This window comes from Phocoena phocoena, chromosome 1, assembly GCF_963924675.1.
Source record: "Phocoena phocoena chromosome 1, mPhoPho1.1, whole genome shotgun sequence".
Classification (NCBI taxonomy): domain Eukaryota; kingdom Metazoa; phylum Chordata; class Mammalia; order Artiodactyla; family Phocoenidae; genus Phocoena; species Phocoena phocoena.
This window is the reverse complement of record NC_089219.1, coordinates 52,402,048-52,424,551: the sequence shown is the minus strand read 5'-3', so window position 1 is coordinate 52,424,551 and position 22,504 is coordinate 52,402,048. Positions and strand designations below refer to the sequence as shown.

Sequence of the window (22,504 nt, the reverse complement as noted above, 5' to 3'; positions counted from 1 at the left end):
CACTACCACCAGCACCACCCGTCACTGCTACAGCTATCACCATCACAACAACAAGGACCAACATTTACTAAGCATCACTTTTGGGCAGACACTGGGCTAAGAGTTTTCAGCACCTCATCCTATTTAATCCTTACAACACCACTAGGAAGGACTGAGGCACAAGGAGGTTTAGTAACTTTCCTAGGTCATGAAGTCAGAGGCCTTATACCAGATGGCCTTTAATCCTACAGATCCCACAGCCTCTTTTATCTTCCCAAACAGCTGATGATCAGTAAATATACTTTGAATTAAGAAGAGTAAATAACTACCCTCCCTCTCCATTTGCACCCCCTCTCCCAATCTTTAAGCAGTGCAAAATGACACTTAGAAATCTGTAAATACACATAAATAGTGAGAACTGGCTCTCCAAATCTCTTAAGCGGCACTGCGATTACTCCAGCCTGAAGTATTTGTGGACTTTGTTCCACCGAGGAGTTTTCCTCCAAAGGTTAAGGTTGGGCACAGAGTTGCTTGTAGTAATCTCTCATGATCTTATGTATTTCTGCAGTGTCAGTTGCTACTTCTCCTTTTTCATTTCTACTTCTATTGATTTGAGTCCTCTCCCTTTTTTTCTTGATGAGTCTGGCTAATGGTTTATCAATTTTGCTTATCTTCTCAAAGAACCAGCTTTTAGTTTTATTGATCTTTGCTATCGTTTCCTTCATTTCTTTTTCATTTATTTCTAATCTGATCTTTATGATTTCTTTCCTTCTGCTAACTTTGGGGTTTTTTTGTTCTTCTTTCTCTAATTGCTTTAGGTGCAAGGTTAGGTTGTTTATTTGAGATGTTTCCTGTTTCTTAAGGTAGGATTGTACTGCTATAAACTTCCCTCTTAGAACTGCTTTTGCTGCATCCCACAGGTTTTGGGTCATCGTGTCTCCATTGTCATTTGTTTCTAGGTATTTTCTGATTTCCTCTTTGCTTTCTTCAGTGATCACTTCCTTATTAAGTAGTGTATTGTTTAGCCGCCATGTGTTTGTACTTTTAACAGATCTTTTCCTGTAATTGATATCTAGTCTCATAGCGCTGTGGTCAGAAAAGATACTTGATACAATATCAATTTTCTTAAATTTACCAAGGCTTGATTTGCGACCCAAGATACGATCTATCCTGGAGAATGTTCCGTGAGCACTTGAGAAAAATGTGTATTCTGTTGTTTTTGGATGGAATGTCCTATAAATATCAATTAAGTCCATCTTGTTTAATGTATCATTTAAAGCTTGTGTTTTCTTATTTATGGACAACCTGGAAGAAATGGACAAATTCTTAGAAATGCACAACCTGCCATGACTGAGTCAGGAAGAAATAGAAAATATGAACAGACCAATCACAAGCACTGAAATTGAAACTGTGATTAAAAATCTTCCAACAAACAAAAGCCCAGGACCAGATGGCTTCACAGGCACATTCTATCAAACATTTAGAGAAGAGCTAACACCTATCCTTCTCAAATTCTTCCAAAATATAGCAGAGGGAGGAACACTCCCAAACTCATTCTACAAGCCCACCATCACCCTGATACCAAAACCACACAAGGATGTCACAAAGAATGAAAACTACAGGCCAATATCACTGATGAACATAGATACAAAAATCCTCAACAAAATACTAGCAAACGGAATCCAACAGCACATTAAAAGGATCATACACCATGAGCAAGTGGGGTTTATACCAGGAATGAAAGGATTCTTCAATATAGGCAAACCAATCAATGTGATACACCATATTAACAAACAGAAGGAGAAAAACCATATGATCATCTCAATAGATGCAGAGAAAGCTTTCAACAAAATTCAACACCCATATATGATAAAAACCCTGCAGAAAGTAGGCATAGAGGGAACTTTCCTCAACATAATAAAGGCCACATATGACAAACCCACAGCCAACATCGTCCTCAATGGTGAAAAACTGAAACCATTTCCACTAATATCAGGAACAAGACAAGGTTGCCCACTCTCACCACTCGTATTCAACATAGTTTTGGAAGTTTTAGCCACAGCAATCAGAGAAGAAAAGGAAATAAAAGGAATCCAAATCGGAAAAGAAGAAGTAAAGCTGTCACTGTTTGCAGATGACATGATACTATACATAGAAAATCCTAAAGATGCTACCAGAAAACTACTAGAGCTAATCAATGAATTTGGTAAAGTAGCAGGATAGAAAATTAATGCACAGAAATCTCTTGCATTCCTATACACTAATGATGAAAAATCTGAAAGTGAAATCAAGAAAACACTCCCATTTACCACTGCAACAAAAAGAATAAAATATCTAGGAATAAACCTACCTAAGGAGACAAAAGACCTGTATGCAGAAAATTATAAGACACTGATGAAAGGAATTAAAGATGATACAAATAGATGGAGAGATATACCATGTTCTTGGATTGGAAGAATCAACATTGTGAAAATGACTCTACTACCCAAAGCAATCTATGGATTCAATGCACTCCCTATCAAACTACCACTGGCATTTTTCACAGAACTAGAACAAAAAATTTCACAATTTGTATGGAAACACAAAAGACCCCGAATAGCCAAAGCAATCTTGAGAACGGAAAACGGAGCTGGAGGAATCAGGCTCCCTGACTTCAGACTATACCACAAAGCTACAGTAATCAAGACAGTATGGTACTGACACAAAAGCAGAAAGATCAATGGAACAGATAGAAAGCCCAGAAATAAACCCACACACATATGGTCACCTTATCTTTGATAAAGGAGGCAGGAATGTACAGTGGAGAAAGGACAGCCTCTTCAATAAGTGGTGCTGGGTAAACTGGACAGGTACATGTAAAAGTATGAGATTAGAACACTCCCTAACACCATACACAAAAATAAGCTCAAAATGGATTAAAGACCTAAATGTAAGGCCAGAAACTATCATACTCTTAGAGGAAAACATAGGCAGAACACTTTATGACATAAATCACAGCAAGATTGTTTTTGACTCACCTCCTAGAGAAACGGAAATAAAAACAAAAATAAACAAATGGGACCTAATAAAACTTCAAAGCTTTTGCACAGCAAAGGAAACCATAAACAAGACCAAAAGACACCCTCAGAATGGGAGAAAATATTTGCAAATGAAGCAACTGACAAAGGATTAATCTCCAAAATTTACAAGCAGCTCATGCAGCTCAATAACAAAAAACCAAACAACTCAATCCAAAAATGGGCATAAGACCTAAATAGACATTTCTCCAAAGAAGATATACAGATTGCCAACAAACACAGGAAAGAATGCTCAACATCATTAATCATTAGAGAAATGCAAATGAAAACTACAATGAGATATCATCTCACACCACTCAGAATGGCCATCATCAAAAAATCTAGAAACAATAAATGCTGGAGAGAGTGTGGAGAAAAGGGAACACTCTTGCACTGCTGGTGGGAATGTGAATTGGTATAGCCACTATGGAGAACAGTATGGAGGTTCCTTAAAAAACTACAAATAGAACTACCATATGACCCAGCAATCCCACTACTGGGCATATACCCTGAGAAAACCATAATTCAAAAAGAGTCATGTACTAAATGTTCATTGCAGCTCTATTTACAATAGCCAGGAGATAGATGGAAGCAACCTAAGTGTCCATAATCGGATGAATGGATAAAGAAGATGCGGCACATATATACAATGGAATATTACTCAGCCTTAAAAAGAAATGAAATTAAGTTATTCGTAGTGAGGTGGATGGACCTAGAGTCTGTCATACAGAGTGAAGTAAGTCAGAAAGAGAAAGACAAATACCGTATGCTAACACATATATATGGAATTTAAGAAAAAAAAATGTCATGAAGAACCTAGGGGTAAGATGGGAATAAAGACACAGATCTACTAGAGAATGGGCTTGAGGATATGGGGAGGGGGAAGGGTAAGCTGTGACCAAGTGAGAGAGTGGCATGGACATATATACACTACCAAACGTAAAATAGATAGCTAGTGGGAAGCAGCCGCATAGCACAAGGAGATTATCTTGGTGGTTTGTGACCACCTAGAGGGGTGGGATAGGGAGGGTGGAAGGGAGGGAGACGCAAGAGGGAAGGGATATGGGAACATATGTATATGTATAACTGATTCACTTTGATATAAAGCAGAAACTAACGCACCATTGTAAAGCAATTATACTCCAATAAAGATGTTTAAAAAAATAAACACAAAGGTTAACGTTGGGGAATTGTATCTTAAGATGTTATTCCTAAGTCATTCATCCTCCTCCCCCCACCCTTCTTTCCTGTCATGAGTAGAACCTAGTCTTTGTGTCATTTCTTAATAAACTGTTTGCTATTAAGGAATCATTACAGTAATGTGGGCTATTGGAAGAAAGGGGTTACTTTAGTAGCCAACCCTCTTAATGACCTGCTCTTCTGTACACATTAGTAGTTGGATAAGGTTGCGGTTATTGAACTTCTGCCATCCACCAGAGACAATCTGCTCAGGCTTGCATTGCTGGAAAGAGAAGATGATGGAAAAAAAAAAAAACTCTATCCAAAATTTCAAGCTACTCTGCCTGGGAGATGACAGTGCACTGAGTTCACAACTTGTTCAATGGGAATCAGCGGGAGCATTAACTAAATGACTAGTGCGGCCAGCCTATGGCTAATGGCCCATCTTCTCTGAGAGGCTGCATTCAGTTGAATTCACCAAATATTTATGGAGCACCTTTAATATGTCAGGCTCTGCTCCAGATGCTTGAGATCCATCAGTGGACAAGATACATAAAAACCCTTGCCCTCGTGGGGTTTACATTTTAAAGATTAACAGTCATAGCTGGTCTTTCCTCAAATTTGCATGGCAACTAAAGAAGATGGAATATCAGCTAATAGGTATCCCCCCAAAAAGACTATCAGGATTTAGTACTGGATTTCCAACTTGTAAAATAACTATTGAAAAAAAAAAAAGAGAGAGGTTTATTTCTCTCTAGATTACATACTCTAATGTACTGACTGAGACTTTGGGAACTTGTACTTTAAGACTGGGGGGGAAAACGTCCAACAACAGCACACAGTTCTACGGGCCCAGCACAATTTAGTGTTGTTTTGCATTCTAGCGGCACAGATCTTGTTAAGAAAGTCCATGTCACTGGCACAAAAGGAGTGAACATGGGAAAATACTTGTTCTTCTTTCTATCAAAGGCACAGTTGTAAACGCACAATGCTATGAAAACTCAAGCAAATCTGGAATCATCGTTAAAGGGAATTAACTTGGAAAGTAATTTGTGGCAAGAAAATTCAACTCCTTTGTTATCTTCCTTTTACCGTAATATGCTTCCTGAACACCGCTTATGAGAGAGGGCTCTTAGAAAGAAAAAAGTAAGTATAGTAAAATTAACTCATTTTATCAATTTGTGCTCTCGGCCAGAGTTTCCTGACTGTGGCTTCGAAGGGCTGTAAAACTGATGAATTTGCATGGAAAAAGAAACCAGTGTAAGTAATTTGTATAAGAGGGAACACGGACATAGACTGCTATAATTCAGACACCCTGCAGATAGCAGACTGCTGCAGTGTGAGCAGTTATGGGTTAGAAAAATGACCACACGGCAGTCAGTCTGACTTGAATGCAAATCAATCATAAAGGTACTTTCTCTGCAGCTTCTATGCCACGGTCTTCAGCAACTCCTTTGCCAAGTAGATTTCTAGTCTGTAAACCGTGTGCTGATCTCCTTTCCCCACTCTTCCATTCTGAAAGGTCTGACCCAATGCAGGCTTGGAGTATGTTTTTCCAGAATGGAACATAAACGAAAGGCACTGAAGCAAAGCAAGGGTTTCCCTCTAGGTGAAAATGAACTTCCCTGCTATTATAAGGTTGAAGCAATGTTTCATTATGAAATGTGGCATTAGGTGCCAAAAGCAGCGAACACTGTTTCCACACATTCACGTTCTGAGGACACAGGGTAAGGATTATGTAAATTTGTGGTGGCAAAGAAGGTAAATAGAGGAATTTTTATTTCTAAAACAATATCTTCCTTTTACGAAAATGGGGACCATTCACTGATACCCTCTTCCTCCCCACTATGAGCCATGAAGATGGTTTATCTCTGATAGATAATTACTGTGAGCTCAATTTGTAAATAAAGAGCATTCAGGCACTTTATCGCCATAAAGTCCAGTCCTGGATCTCAGTAAACTTACATATCTACTCTATAAAGGAAAGAACTGTCTCCTACTTATTTCTGTATTCTCAGCACACAGTGAAGGATGCTTCATATACTCACATGCAACAAATGTTTACTGAGTTGAACTAAAATTATATGAGCTTGTTAATGAAAGATGGTGAAGAGCTAGTACTTATCGAGTATTTATTAAGAGGCAGGCAATGGGATAGGGGTTTTACCTGAATTATCTCATTTCATCCTTGCATGGGGACATGGAATATGCACTTGTATTCTTCTCATTTAGAAGTGAAAAGGGAGCTATGAGGTTAAGTAACGTGATCAAGATCACACAGCTGAACATGTGACAGAGCAGGGATTTGAACCCAGATATCTCTAGATACCTGCCCAAAGAAACAGAGGGGAAACCCACATTTCTCGTCTCCTTGTCCTTCCTTCACCATTGGTTACTGGGGAGATGAATTCAGTAAGATTTAAATAGAGAAATATTTATCACCTACCACTTAACTGGCAAAACAAATATCTCCTCTTCCTCCTCCTTCCTTCTTTGTTTTTACAGGTCTTTAGAGTGGCAGGCAGTGCTTCACTGGGTGAAGGGCCTGACACCTGGTCCTGCAGAGCGACCCACAGCGGGGTGAGCGATGCTGACAGATCTCTTGCATTAGTGGCTTCTGCCTTTGGGACTGAAATTGATTTTCTGCATTTTAGAGTATCATCTCTTCTTAGCTTTCTGGTTGAGGTCAAATGTGGTACCCGCTTAGTATATGATACAGCTTCAGCCATGGGATTAAGTCTTCTCTTACAGGGAATAGATATGATAGCCTAAGAGGTCTTTTCACCACAATGATCTATAAACCAAGGATGGGCTTCTAAACATAAGCCCCTTAACCAAGAGTGCACTGGGACTATCTGACCATTAGCAATTAGGAAACCAAACTATGTCAACAGAGTCCCATCTCAACAACCTACAAATCCAGATGTCTGCAATACTTCTCAATATTTTCACCAAGAACTGTTTAATTTTTTCTCTCCTCCATCTCTTGAAAAATTCTGGGTGCTAATATGTCCTCACACCAATCACATACTGGATTAACTCAGTTTCCAGTATTTGACCTAATATGTGGCTTTTCTGAGTGTGAACCCCCTCAATCTCATCCTAGACATGCCTATAGGGCCATCAGCAACAATCTTTGTAATCATTAAGAGTTATAGTGAGGGGCTTCTCTGGTGGCGCAGTGGTTGAGAGTCTGCCTGCCGATGCAGGGGACAAGGGTTCGTGCCCCGGTCCGGGAAGATCCCACATGCCGCGGAGCGGCTGGGCCCGTGAGCCATGGCCGCTGAGCCTGCGCGTCCGGAGCCTGTGCTCCGCAACGGGAGAGGCCACAGCAGTGAGAGGCCCGCGTACCGCAAAAAAAAAAAAAAAAAAAGAGTTATAGTGAAGACAATATATTCCAGCCAAAATCTCAATAATATTTGCAGTCTTCTTGTGTCAGGCTTTTGGAAAGCCCCCAAATGCCTTTTAGTTCCCCAATGTTACCTACTGGATGTGAATATCTGCTCTTTAAAAACTGAGGCTTATGAGTGCATAAATGAAGATTTACTAAAAACCAACTGGCAGTAATGACCTCCAGCATACTGGAATTTTTACATCCATAATGTAAGAGAAAGCAAAATTTTCAAATACTATAGAACCAAATACTTCGAAAAACTCTGATAAAAATAACCATGGTGTGGCTGGCCACTTAAAAAGTTGTTAACGTGTCAATGTTAGACCGAGAAATTTTAAACATCTTGTTATCCATTCTATACCCTGGAAGAGAAATTCCAAGAATAATGCAGAAACATAGGCTTTGGCTGAAAACGTGTGGAATAAGAAGTTTCTGGCTTCCTAAAGCAGATGAATTACATCTAGTATTGGCATGCTCTTTTTCTATTGGAATTACTAACTCTGAAAGGGTCACTAGAATGGTCCTTGTAATAAACTGATTTTTAGAACATGAATTCTAAAATCAGTCCTTCTTAATTTATACACACACACACTCAGCACATATAGACACACACACACACTTTTTTTTTTTTTTTTTTTGTGGTACGCGGGCCTCTCACTGTTGTGGCCTCTCCAGTTGTGGAGCACAGGCTCCGGACGCGCAGGCTCAGCGGCCATGGCTCACGGGCCCAGCCGCTCCGCGGCATGTGGGATCTTCCCGGACCGGGACACGAACCCGTGTCCCCTGCATCGGCAGGTGGACTCTCAACCACTGAGCCGCCAGGGAAGCCCCCCACACACATTTTTAATAAATTTGCTTATAGTGTGGTCAACTCAAGGATCTGCTCTGAGTGAAAGATCGAGGACAGAGGCTTTGGTCAATAATAATCATAGTAGTTACCATTGTTGAGCATCTACTATGTGCTAGACTCTTGACATTTTCTCACTTCGTCCTTGAAACACTCCTGAAAGGTGTTTCTTTTTTCTTTTTCTTTTTTTTAACATCTTTATTGGAGTATAGTTGCTCTACAATGGTGTATTAGTTTCTGCTTTATAACAGAGTGAATCAGCCATACATATACATATTATCTCCATATCTCCTCCCTCTTGCGTCTCCCTCCCACCCTCCCTATCCCATCCCTCTAGGTGGTCACAAAGCACCGGGCTGATCTTCCTGTGCTACGGGGCTGCTTCCCACTAGCTATCGATTCTGAAATCAATATTTCCAGCACTCAGACTTAGATACAGCACACAACTGGTACTTAATAAATCTTTGCTGATTGAATAAATCATGGTTACCTATCAGGAGAACACATCTGAGAGGGGTTAAATGTTGCCCGAAGTCACTTGGTAAGGCCAGATCCCCAAATCTATTATCCTGGACTATTTTATGATACCATTACGCCGTCTTGCATATAGATTTTATATAATATAATATTATCCAAAGAAAAAATTACCTAGAAAAGATGAGAAATAGACGAATATATGAAAAGAGATCGTGATAACAAAACAGTATGTACATCAAGGTGTCATGTGTTTTGCTTCTCCCTGAGTCAAACCTTTACAATAAAAATGTTCATAGTCTGGTAAATTTAGTAGGAGCTTCAGCTAAGAAAAGAAAACAAGAGGCCCTCTAAATCTTGCTATGAGAACTCACTGCCAGCTCTAACCAGGAAGGCTGTAGGGGTATGAGTGTAACAGAAAGGACAAGACCTTCATGCACAGCATTGGCTGATGGGTCTGCTGATGTCATAAGCTTGTTCTTATCATAGCTCTAATTTCAGCCGACATGGTGGTCATAACACGGCTGACAGAGCCCACACCAAACACAAGGTATATGCACATTTCAATTTGTAGGTAAGGGTGGGAACACCTTTTACTTTACGTGGCTCTTTCTCTAGTGGGTGAGGAGAGTGGGACAGAAAAAAATATCATGTTTGGCCACACGTACTGTGAGCCGGGATTCAGAAGAAAGAGTAGTTGACGAAAATTTCTGCTACTGCCAGTTCATTCCATTTGTTGCCAGCTTTACTGTCCAAATATTCACCCCAAATACGTCAAGAAAATTAAAAGAAAAAAAATGATACAACAAAACATCCTTCTGAAATAATTCAATTTCAGTATTTATTTTGAAAATTTATTGAATTATAGTAGAGGAAACCCACTAAATTAAGCCAGCCAGACTGGTATTTTTCTTCCTAAGAGTATGGCAATATTTATTATTTTATCTCTCCATGAGGGGTTGATTAAAACTAGAAAATAAAACATTTGCAATGTCATAATATATTCAGAATAAGGTGGCTTAGACAGGCAAATGAAAAAATATATAGGGCCAATCAGTATTTTCTCTTCCACAATGTCACAGATTTTCTTGAAAAACTGCATTCTGGAGATAGGCATTATGATTTTTTTAAAGGAACTCCTACTCTTTTGTCTGCTGTGCACGATACCCTTACTCTGGAAGAGGTGCCATTGACTTCTACAGATAGAAAATGTGTGATGTTCACTTTAAAATTACTAGTAGAGCCTGCTATTGACCATCTAATTATGCCGAGTTCCATTTATAAACATAGCTAACCACTAAGTTTATGGAGACTTTTTGTGCTGCTTTAATAGGATATTGATCGAGAGCATAGTTTGAGTGGACTGCCATTGAATTGTATAATGGCAAACAAGAGGCAAGGTCACAGCCACCGTTCATGCTAGGGCTGCAGTGTATTGTTTATTATAATCTTTTTGTTTCTTCCTTTAATGCTCAAGCCCAAATGGTTTCTTTCGAAAGAAGAGCTTGCGTAAGAATATAACCTCATTTTTAAAAATAATTTCCAGTGCCGTGATCAAAGGTGAACCAACAGGCCACCTATTCAGAAAAGAAAGTTTCAAATCTATTCCACAACAAAGACCTAAAATCTGGCAAATAAATGGCACCCCAAAGGACTGGGACATCCGGAATCCCTTATCCTACACCAATTTCCTCATGAGTCCTTCTTTGCAGGAACGTTTCGTAATTTTCAAGTTTGGGCTTGTCCCTACCAAAGATCTTCATTTCCTTGTTGCACCTTGGAGCCGAGTTAATTCTGTTGTAGTAGCGCCATCACGGCAGGTTAGACTATTGACAATAGTTCCTACTAAATTGCTGGTCAGAAAATCCAAGGGTGTGGATATGGGCCGCCAGGGACACATAAAGGACCTAGAGACTTAAGAGAGAATTTTACAAATGAACTGCAATCTGGATCTTAATGACAATTCTCGTGTAAGAATACAGAAAGAGTGCACATTTCTAAGGCAGAAAACAGCCACTAGGGTGCCACCTCATGCCAGGCTGAGGCATATGCCTTGCTCCATTCACTCCCACTCTCCATTGACAAACAACTCGGGAATCCTGTAGCCACCCAGCAGCCTAGCTTTGTGGCAGAGCCAGGACGATTCAGCTGCTGGATTTTAATAGATTCTGCAGCAATGCAACAGGAACCCAAAATCAGTCTGGGTAACTGAGAGTGGTTTTCACACCCAAAGACTCTAAGGCTGGCCACAGTGTACCGAGAACCCTGGCTTTTCAAAATTCCAGGGCCATGAAATCATACCCAGCCACGAAGTTTACTTAACCCTTGCAGCCAGCTCGGGTGTACAAACCACTGCTAGAAAATTAGAACCCGTCAGGCCAGAGTCACAATGGCCTGTGTGTATTTGCGGTTTTCCTCTTTCCCGGTGAAGTATTTAAGGTTTCAGAGTCACTCCACCAACTTCAAATAAAAGAGTCAGCACTTTAGAAGGATATGGGCAGAAGTAGTGGATTTTTTCGGGAGGATTCTCTGGGTGCATACCAGGAAGGATATTTGACAGCCTCAAAAGCACACACTTTGAGGAAAACACTGGTGCAAAATAAACGAGAGAGGGTGCTGACAGAGAGCTATCTAAGCAGCATCGATTTAGCCACCAGTAGAGTGGGCTCTCTTTGTAGCAACTTCATGGGAAAGAGACCCATCTGAAAATGCTTCTAGAAGGCTTTGTTTTAAAATGCAGCATCATGTAAGAGCCATTTCAACAGATGGTTCCTGTCTCTTTCCTCACAGTCTTATGCTAAAACAACTTTAATGATTCTGAACCTCATCGTTAGCACTTATAAACCCCCTCCCCCAGAGCAGAGAAGACTTCTCTCTCTCTCTGGCAACGTGTCTAGTGGTCTGTATGTCGCCCTCCCTCCCCCGGAACAAAGTAATAAATAACTAGAACTACTTTCAGATGGTCCTAGCACATGGGGGAAAAGGTAGGAGGAGAATGAATATACATTTACTTTTATGCTACAGTACTCTCTTTGCTGCTAAGAGAAACAGAACTCCCCTTTCTTGCCTTTCACAGAGTCTGGATGATGCAAAAAATTAAAAGGTAGGCAGGCAGGAGGCAAGGGTAAGAGGGGAACTGGTGGGAGACTGCAGCAGGAGGCCCTGATTCCAACAGCCCCGGGCATCTGAGGAGGATGATTTCATGTCAAGCAACCTTGTCGCCTGACCCTTCACCTCTGAATGTGCAAGGCTAAGCCAGCAGCTTTCTCTTGAGTTTCTCGGCCATGGCCACCCTGTAGTAACACGATTATAATCAACAAACTTAGCACAGTTATTTCAGTGAATCCTCATGAGGAAATACTGAAATAGCATCTCCCTCCTCTATTAAATTTGAAAGGAGGAAAACTAAAAACAGAAACCAACTGGAAACCTCGGGAATGTCAATATTTGTATTAGCAAATTTAAAAACTGAATTCAAAACACATAGAATGTACAACACAAAGGGTGAACCCTAATGTAAACTACAGACTTGAGTTGTTAATAATGTATCAATATCAGCTTACCAATTATAATAAATGTACCACACTAACGAAAGATGTTAATCATAGAGGAACCTGGGGAGGAAGCGATATTGAAAGTCTATTCATTAAAAAATAATCAAACCTGAAAGCAAATCCAGGAAAAAAGTTGTAATTAAGTATTTTACTTGTTTACTTTACTGAAAATCATTTAAACTTTTTTTTTGATGCACATATTAACAATTGAAAAGTTTATCAACTCTCATAAGAAATGATAATTTAATAAAAGCACAGAATCTTTGGATTGTTTAGTTCTATAATGCAGTTATAGGAGAGATCATGACAAAAATGTCTACAGGCAGCTAGCTGAGTACAGTAAAGTGAAAGGAGCAAGTTTCTTAACTTTGAGCATCACCGACTCCTTCATCTATAAAAAGGGACAATAACAGCAACCATGGGAGGACTGAATGGTGCCTAGCACAATGCCTGGTACTTGGTGTATGCTTGATAAATGCTGGCTACTGTAATTTTTCATATGTTACATTATGCTCCTACCAGGGCTAACAGCATGCATTTAATCAACTTACATGCCAGTTAGCTTATTTCTATCTCAAGGTTACAGAACGCATCCCAGCCCCACTTATCTGGAAAAAGTGTCCACTGCACCTCTAGAATGGATGCTTAGCTCTTCTAATGTGGGGAGGTGGGCAGCGCCATAAGGAATGGTTAAGGATTTTGACTCCATCATACGGTCTGAGTGTTACGTCTTTCAGAAGGGTGTTTGGGTGAGGAAACACGAGCTGGGGGACCCTTCCCTCATCAGCCAAGGTAATCTCGAGACACAGACCCTGAACAAACCTGGATTAAAGATCTGTAGGAGGGAGGGGGCTCTGGATGGCAGTTTGGCCAGAAGCCATGGTTGAGCTGACGCAGCCCAGTCCCACTCTTGCCAAACAGTTTCAGTCAGCATGAGGGCATGTGTGAGTGAGTCCTAGAGCAATTACACAGCAGTGTACAGAATCGAAAGGCATTCAAGGGCCGAAGGATGCTCGCTATGCCAGGCATCAGCAACACAGCCCTCTAAACAGGGACAGGAAACAAACCAGGTCCCTCTGTAGATTCAGTGTGTGGTCTGGCCATACCCCCTGGCAATCTCGAAGGCAGGTTGAGAATTCCCTTGGCAACCACGTGTGGTAGACTGAATGGAAATCTAGTCAAGTTTGGAACTGATAAGGCTTGGGATATAAGACCTTAAAGGGACACAGAGACAGTGGAAGAAGGATGAGATTCTGGGGATGGTTCTGAGCAGTGAGGCCTTCACATACAAACCCCCAGGCCTCAGGACACTGACGGTAATGAAGACTAAATGTACGTATTACAGCAGCAAGGGTAGAATAAAAAAGGTCTTGTGCACCAATCTTAAAAGGGTTTTCTTTTCACTCATTAAGGCTATGATTATATCCCAGTAAGGGCTCTATGAATGAATGTATGCCCCAGTAATGCCATGAGGACAGTTATACTCTAATACATATACTCTATATTTACCCTTATTATTAAAATTGCAAGAAAAATGTACGATGATGATCACCTTTTAAAGATCTTAAAAAAGTAAAAATATGTACATACAAATGCATTTTTATTTGTCTATGGCAAATAACTGGGTCATCGGCTGTGCTAGGGCAGTGCATATCCTCCAAATTAACACGGCAATCTTCTCTCCAGCTCGCTGGTTGGTACTCTAAGCACACTTCATCATATGGCAACAACTTCGCCATTCCAAGTCATACCTTGCTGCTCATAATGCTTCATTCTTTAGGGTTCTGACCCCCTACACCAGCACATCCCAGCATTAACCAAGGGTTCCCGACTGTAGAATTCTAACACCCATGGTTACCTTCCTGCTGTTTTCCCTGTCTAGTCTCAGGTTGTAGATTTCTTCAAGTTCCTTTGGGCTAGTCTAAGAGTACAGATTCCAGTGCTATACAGACTTAGCTTAACTTTTTACCCACTTGTTTGACTTTGGAAAAATGACTTAACTAGACCCTCGATTTAACTCATTTGTAAAAATGAGAGTAATTTCTTAATCTCACATGTTTATTGCAAGGATTAATTTTATGTAACATACATGAAAACCTAGCACAGTGCTTGGCAGATAGACTCTCCCTCCACCCTCAGATCCCCTGCCCACACCTTGTATCCCACTTTCTGGATTTTTAAGAAATAAGAACAGACAAGAACCTGAGCCTGTGAGATCAGGATGGCTTGGCTTGCTTGACCTGACATCTTGTCATGAGATTGACTTGCTTACTCGGTCAAGCTTGCAAGACTGTAATACAGTGAATGGAGGGTATGAGCTTGAAATAAAAATATTTATTTTTACTGCACCTCATTCCACAAAGAATTTGATGCAGCTTGAAACCAATTTCAACAATGTAAATTTTATCCACCAGTGGTATTTTGAAGTTGAAGGGGGATAAAAAATAAAATTTTAATATTTAGTATAATTTTCCTTGGTATTGGGACCTAGAACAGCATAGTCATTGTAGATACACTTTTTTAATGTTAGCCAGAAACTTTTATTTTAATCCATTAAGCACAATAGGCACAATGCCTAAGGCCTATGATCTTTTCAAGGCCTGCAAAGTTGTCTGAAGTGTGATGAAAATTATTATTATTAGTTTTTTGAAGTATAATTGATGTGTGACATTATGTTAGTTTCAGGGGTAATATAGGTAGGGTTTTAAATAAAAACAAAGATGTTTTGTGGGTAATATAGGTATGGTTTTAAATAAAAACAAAGAGTGTGTGTGTGGGGGTGTGTGTGCGTTTACATGAGGTGGAGGGAGGGAGAGGGAGAATCCTATACTTTCTCCTTGGACTGTCTGGATTATGTCATAGCAAAAATACAATCAATGACCCTTTGATCAATGGAACAGGGTGGTGACAGGTACTCGTAACTCACTGTTGTTGGTGATTATTGACAAGCTGGTAATGATCATGCCGCACGGTGTCACTCATGCTAAGGGCATTAGCATTCTTTAAAGGTCAAAACCAAATTCTTTTAAAACTCAGAATTTCTTAGAAATCCAGGAAGCCTCAATTTTTTAAAAACAGGTTCACACTATAGACTAGGGACTATGTGAGACACTCAGGATTTCAGTTCTTTCCCTGTGTCTCACATTAAAATGATATTAATTTTTCCTGACTTAAATTCTTGGCTGTCAAACAAACTACGTGGCAAAATTCTTCCAGTGGGAGTATGAAAAGGAGATTCTGAAAGGTATTTATGTCTTTCGGAGGCCTAGGCAAAAGGTAAGCACAAACCCAAGGCAAATCTGTACCAAATCAAAGCAAAATTATACTTACTCTGTGACACTCTTACTAGCTCAGTCACACTAAAAACCCCTGATGTGACAAAACTGTCCTGGAAGCCCAAATGTCCTGGGGAAACAAAAACAAAAGAAGCGAAGTGTCATAAATAGAAGACATCTGACAAGAGAATTTCAAATATTAGTTTCATTGTGATCAAAAAATGTGAAGTCTAATTTCATATTCTGCTCTAGTTAGAGTCACGTAGGAGGGTAGAGTCATTTAGTTACGTAGATGGTTTTTTGGTTTGAATCTTTGAATCTGAAGCTTATGGAAAGCTATGACACAACAACTGGGTGATTTTTGAAATGGTTAAAAAAAAAAGTTCAACAGGAAATCTGAAACAAAAGACGATTTAAAATAAATGGTTACCTTGGCTGACCTCTGAGACCTTCACAACCGGGATGAAAACAGCCTACCTAAGAATCAGCTAGGATAGCTAAATTCCCTAACAGTTTTTAAACATTGTTCTCTAAAGAAACATCTGATCTGGATTAGCTATCCATTCCTTCAAACCAAACAAGATTTAAAGATGTTCCCCCTTCATTTCTACAGGTAACCATAGCGTGAATCCTTAAGAAGTCAGACTGCAAAAGACAAGCCCCAACCCTTGAAACATAAACACAAATTCTTTTGAGCACAAATAAAACTTTATATTTGTTTTGAGACAAGAGTTTTTTGTGGAGGGGTGGGTTGAGCCTTATTTTTTGAGAAAAGATAATAAATTAATTGTTCAAAATGACTTACTCTTTGATTTCTGTATCTGCTTTATTTTTGCTGGATATAATTTCCTTTAAGATATCTGATATTACATCTAATTGTCAACTGCTTATTTATTTTTATGGTATATACAGGAACATATTTATAAATGGCAAGGAATACATAATTTATGAATGTCATTTCCCTCTCTGCCTCTAAAGTCTTCTGATTCTGAGTCTCACAGGTAGAATCTAGTTGAGGGATCTGTTTATAGGGCTAGTGTAATCTGCTTTAAAATTAGGGTCAAGGAAAAGTAGTTGGCTGAACGGATTTTTTTTAAATAAGTGTTCTTTGAAATAAGAAACATACTTTTAAGAAACGCAATGTAAGAAATAGGACTAGTCTGAATGTACAACAAACAATCAATAAATAAGATTTATGTTATTGATAAAAGCAAGATTTTGCCCACTACTGAAAGGAAGCAAGTTTACCTGTGGCATAGTTTATGCACCAATAAATTTGTTAAATACCATGCACATAAACACATGCAAAAAAAAATCACCATGCTTTGTAGAATTATAAATGGACCTACAAATTATTCTTTTTCTTTTGGTTACATTGGACTTTTGCATAAGAAACATGTTTTGGCTGAGAATTAAAAGACAATTTTCAGTCAATTTTGATATCAAACATACAATCTATGATATTTTAGATGAAGCGGCTCTAATTTTTAGAATATACAATAATCATAACTTGCTTTTTTAAAATGAAATGGCACGATGTGTGGTGATGGATGTTAACTGGACTTTATTGTGCTGATCATTTCTCAGTACATACAAATTGAATCACTGTGTTGTACACTTGAAACTCACAGAATGTTTATGCCAATTATCTCTTAATAAAAAAAAGAAAAAAGAATCATGTGTATACACCACACTTTTTTAAAAAGGCAAAATTCATTTGAAGAAGTGCCTAAGAAATTTCACCTCTTAAAACAACCCACACCCAGGTATTTAGTTGACTTCTACTTGGTAAGTGCCTGAGGTGTTGTCTCTTGGGTTAAAAGAACTGAGAAGTAAAAATAAATAAATAAACAAGCAAATAAATAAATGAATATTTCTAACAAAGTCTTGGCAAAACAGCATAATATCTCCTTCTACTGTGACAACGTTAACATCACATTTATCCCACAGACCATAACAAAGGAAATCCAACCACAACGTACATTAAGTTTGACTTAAGACCCATATAACAACAGCAAGGAAATTCAGAGCTGAGTGGGAAAATCTGGGTTGATCTCCAGCTCTTGCTCATCTCTGTCTGCGTCACTTGCTTGCGGGCTGATACTTGTTTCAGCTCCAACCTGTGAAATTCCTTATTTTAAGGATGACTTAAAATGAATTTCTGAACAGAGTGAATGTGAACGTACTTTAATCCTGCCACCGGAAAAAGCAACCAATCTATTTTGAAAACTTAGTTTCGTTTAGCATAAGGACTTGGGAGGGGGAAACCTGAGTGTTCAACCATTCAAACCATCATCCTCTCCTGACTGTTCCCTTTCTTTTGTCCACCTCTTAAATACTGGTGTTCCCCAGCATCTGTACTCATCTCTCCTTATATATATATTCCCTATGTTATTTTCTTTATTTCCATGATATCAGCTACCAGGCTCGACTGTGATATTTGTGAAACTAGAAAAATGTTTGCTTGCTTCACCACTGTATTTAATACTTGGGACACAGCAGTTAGTAAGTGCATATTTGTTGAATCAGTGCATGAATGAATCTATAGGCCAATGACTCTCAAATCTTTATCTTTTGCCAAGATCTCTCTCCTGGGCTCCAAACCCATAAATCAAAATGTTTATTAGATATTTCTATCCAGATAGCCCACGGGTATCCTCAGACCAAACATGTCCAAAGCCGAGTTCCTTTTCTTCTCTCCAAAAACCTGTTCTTACTCTTTTGAATTCCCTACTTCAATGAACCATCCACTGTTCATCTCATTTTCTGTTTGGTGTCATCCCTGAATCTTGCCTCTTACAAACACTCATGTCCAATGAATCTCCACTGATTCCATTTCATACTGTTTCTTCACTCCATGTACATCTCCATCTCTCCCTTCCAACTGCGGCCCTGGCTCTTCCTACTTCTCACCAGCATGATAGGACAATCTCCTACATTCTCTGTCACCAGTCTTGGCTTCTCCTCTCATCTGCTCCCCACTCTGCAGCCAGAGCTGTCTCCCTGATGGGCAAATCTGATGATTTATTCAGCAAATACTTCTTGAGCACCTCCCGTGTGCCAGGCATTGGGCCAAGGGCTTAAGACACAGTCCCTACCTTCAGGAAATTTACAGTCTAGGATTAGACACAGCTGAAAATCTAAAACAAATGAATTATTTTTAAAATTATAAAGGAAATAAACAATATGAAGGAAACAAATAAGAAAAACTTTAGAAACAGTGGCCAGGGAAGGCCTCTCTTAAGAGCTGACATCTGAAAGATACTAAGGAGACAGCCCGGAAAAGAAGGAGGAAGAGCTCTTAAGGCAGAGGGACTGGCATGTTCAAAGGCCCTGAGGTAGAAAAGAACAAGGTGTTGAGGAATCTGAGATAAACGCAATGTGTTCAGAGCTCACTGTCCTGTCAGAAATCTTGCAAGAGCCCCACAGAGTGTTCAGGGTTTAGTACAAACTCCTTCACGTGGCGTACGACCTCCACACCCCCTCCGTTTTCCTCTTCAGGCTCATTTTCTATCTCTTGTCTTTCTCTTCCAGCCCTACCTCTTGGCCGAAAGGAATACATGCTCCTCCCTGAAATGCCTTGTCCTTCATACCCTTTGTTTGTCCACCTCCTACTTGTCCTTTAAATCTCAGCTTTGTTGTCATCTCTATCAAAAACCTTCCCTGGTTACCCCCATTGCTGGCGAAGACTTCTTTTCTCTTTTCTCAATATTCTCCTGGTGTACTAAGCTCTAACCTAGGATGTAGCACACTGAATTGTAATTTTGTCTTTTTCTCACATTAGACTGTGAGCCCTCTGCGGGGAGAGAGAGCATCTTCTGCGTCTCCAGCCCTTCAGGTCCTAACTCGGTGTCTGGTATGCAGTACGCACTCCAAACATGCCTCTGAATGAACACAACTCAAATTGGTTCAATATGCTTTCTTTCCTCTTTTATAAAAACGTTAACAGAACTTCTTATTTCTGTCTCTTTTTCTCTCTCACCTCTAGCAATGAAATCAAGCCAACGTGCATCTAAAAACTATTAAAATAAACTATCAAAATAGTTCCTACCAACTAAACAGGACAAGGACAGGATGGGCAAACCACTTAGACAAAGCTTCCAATCGAGATGGTGCTATCAGTTTCCCTGATGAGAAATGTCTGGGGTTGTCCTGTTGTTGTGATTATGGTTAATATTTTGGGGAGACCAAATAAAAACACAGATAAAGGGCAGCATTATATAATGGACATAAGGGGCGGATCTAGTCCCACACTAAAGCTAGGATTTTGTGTCACCCTGAAAGTCACTGCAAAAATAACAATTGGATCCTCCTTTCCCTTCCAGCAACCTGCCTCCTAAAGCCATTTTAATAGAATATGTGTAATTTAGAAGATGAAATATATGTCAAGGTACAATAAACAGAAAAATAACAATAAAGAGTAGAATTACTTCACAAATTCTGAAGCCACCATCCCTTTACAGTATCATGAGATACCTTGACTATTTCATGTTTATAATATGTCCCCAAGGAAAGGCCAGTGTAAACACTCCATGTAACTTTAAATGACTATGAAACTGGTTTTGTTCCTTCACCAATTATTTGGAAACCCAGTGATGAACTCTAGAAGAAGATAGCAACGAGAAATGAAACCTGAGAAATGATGGAAAAAATGACACAGCTAGCGTAATTACTAAGCAAACCTGAGCAGATTAGTATTTCGTTCTTACTAACACACACCAAATCACAAAAATGACTTTCAGGGAAATAACACCAATCTTGGTGTTCTACTTTATTGCAAGATGAGAGAAAAACAGAAAAGACAATAAAAAGGTAAATTCAAGTACGCAATTCAGAATTCAGATGTTAGCATTAAAAGATCTTCAGATAGAAAGCCGATTAAACATTCCCAAAAGGTCCCAAGATTTATGTTTTGAATAGGGCCTCTCAGAAATGAATGCAAAACATATATTTTCGTTAAGTATGTCTTAGGTGAAAAGCCAGACTGCACACTGATCTGACTCTCTCCAATTCTGAACTACTGTTCAGGAGTAATTGTATAGGACATTGAAATAAGGAGCAGATTCTTTCTCATTTTAGATAAAATGACTAAAATAGTTCCCTCACTGAAGTCTTGTTCAATGAATTTCCAATTACAGTACAGGTTTCAATACCTGGAGTCAGTCATACTCACAGTAGGGAGAGATTAGGCTTTCCAGGAGGCAGAAATATAAAAAGCTAAATTCTGTTATGGGTGGTTAGGAGAAGCGTCTCTCTTTACCTTGATGATATCAGCAGTTATTATGGAAAATGCCATTATATGGGAACCAAATCTTATCTCATGAAGGGACTGCACATCTATCTACCTCTTAAAGGAAAAGAAGTTCGATTTGCAGAGACACAGGTAACCTTGCAGAACCTTCACAGGTTGGGGAAGGAACAGACAAACCATCTGGAGGGCTGGTCTTTAAAGAAAGTTGAAATGCCCATGAAACAGAGTTAATGTATCTGAGGAGGAAAGTTTATACATGAGGTGGTATGTTTGTTTGTCCTGTTGGAAGAGCAAAAGCTCTCAGCTCTAAATTATCAAACCTCATCTGGCCAGTAGATGCAGGCCAACTGCAGTACACAGGTCATTTCACCACAAAGAATGTACAGCCCGCCTTCCGTATAGGGGGTTCAGAACCTGTGGATACTGAGGGCCAACTGTGTGATTTTACACAAGGAACTTGAGCATCTGAGCATTCTGGTATCCACGGCGGTCCTGGAACCAACATCCACGCATATGGAGGGACGAGTGTATCTCTAGTCTGTTCTCCCACGGTAAACATGGTCCCATCACTGGTAAGCCAGGCCAATGTCTGGGACTTTTCATGCTTGGGTCTGGGCTCCTCAAAGAGAAAAGAGCTCCCTCAATGTCAGGCCATCTACATTCCATAAGTACTTGGGACTGTCTGTGACATGAAGACCCTGAGCTAAATCCCAAAGACATTGCTCTCACAGAACTCACGTTCTCCTGCTCCTAAAGAAAAGTTGACCTCATCAACTGTTCCTCCCTGGAATTTTCATTCCTCCTTCGGTGAACTCCCCATTGGCTTATGAGCCGCGTGCAGGGAGGGAACGTGGCTCCTTCCTCTTCCCCGTCCCCCCAGTTCAGTCCATACTTAGCAGCTGTGCTCAGTCAATACTGTTGAGTAGACCTTCAGCTTGACGTGCCTTCTGTCATAGGCTCTTTCTCTTTATTTGACAGTGATTTGTTTTCCTGTTGCCCTTCAGCACTCCTACAACAAACCAGGTAAGAGCAGGCTGTGTCTCCTGATCTGACAATGCCCACAGGGCCCAGCACAATCTCTGCTTCTAGGTGTGTAATGAATATTGATTCAGTGATTCAGATGAGCGCCTTGAGATACCCTCATTTAGTAGCCCTCTATAGCACAATGTAAATTATTTTAGCTTACATCCAGTCACATTTTCCTTCTATACTTGTATTTTGGAGTATCTTAGAAAACAGGTTGTTTTTTTTTTTTTTAAGGTGGGGTGGAGGTATACTTCTACTGATCCATTAAGCCCGAATTTTAATATTTTGGTCTGCAGACAAAGACAGAGCCCATGGGATGGGAAAGCAATAAGACAGAGGAAGCTGGGACCCTGAATGATGGTGTGAAGTGGAACACCCCTGCCAACTTAGCCTGTCATCTGGAACAATTACAAAAAGAAAAATAGATTTTAATGTACTTTAACCACCTATTTTTTTGGTCTCTGTTATA

At 39.7% G+C, this 22,504-nt stretch overlaps 1 protein-coding gene across 5 annotated transcripts in view; it reads right to left on the bottom strand.

The window, feature by feature from the left end:
* Positions 1 to 22,504, bottom strand: part of NFIA (nuclear factor I A) — a 406,846-nt gene that overhangs the window by 132,771 nt on the left and 251,571 nt on the right. For all 5 annotated transcript variants that reach the window (XM_065883966.1, XM_065883942.1, XM_065883949.1 and 2 more), the window contains exon 4: positions 15,814 to 15,888. In XM_065883966.1, the coding sequence (XP_065740038.1) occupies positions 15,814 to 15,888 (75 nt within the window). The remainder of the gene's footprint in view (positions 1 to 15,813; positions 15,889 to 22,504) is intronic.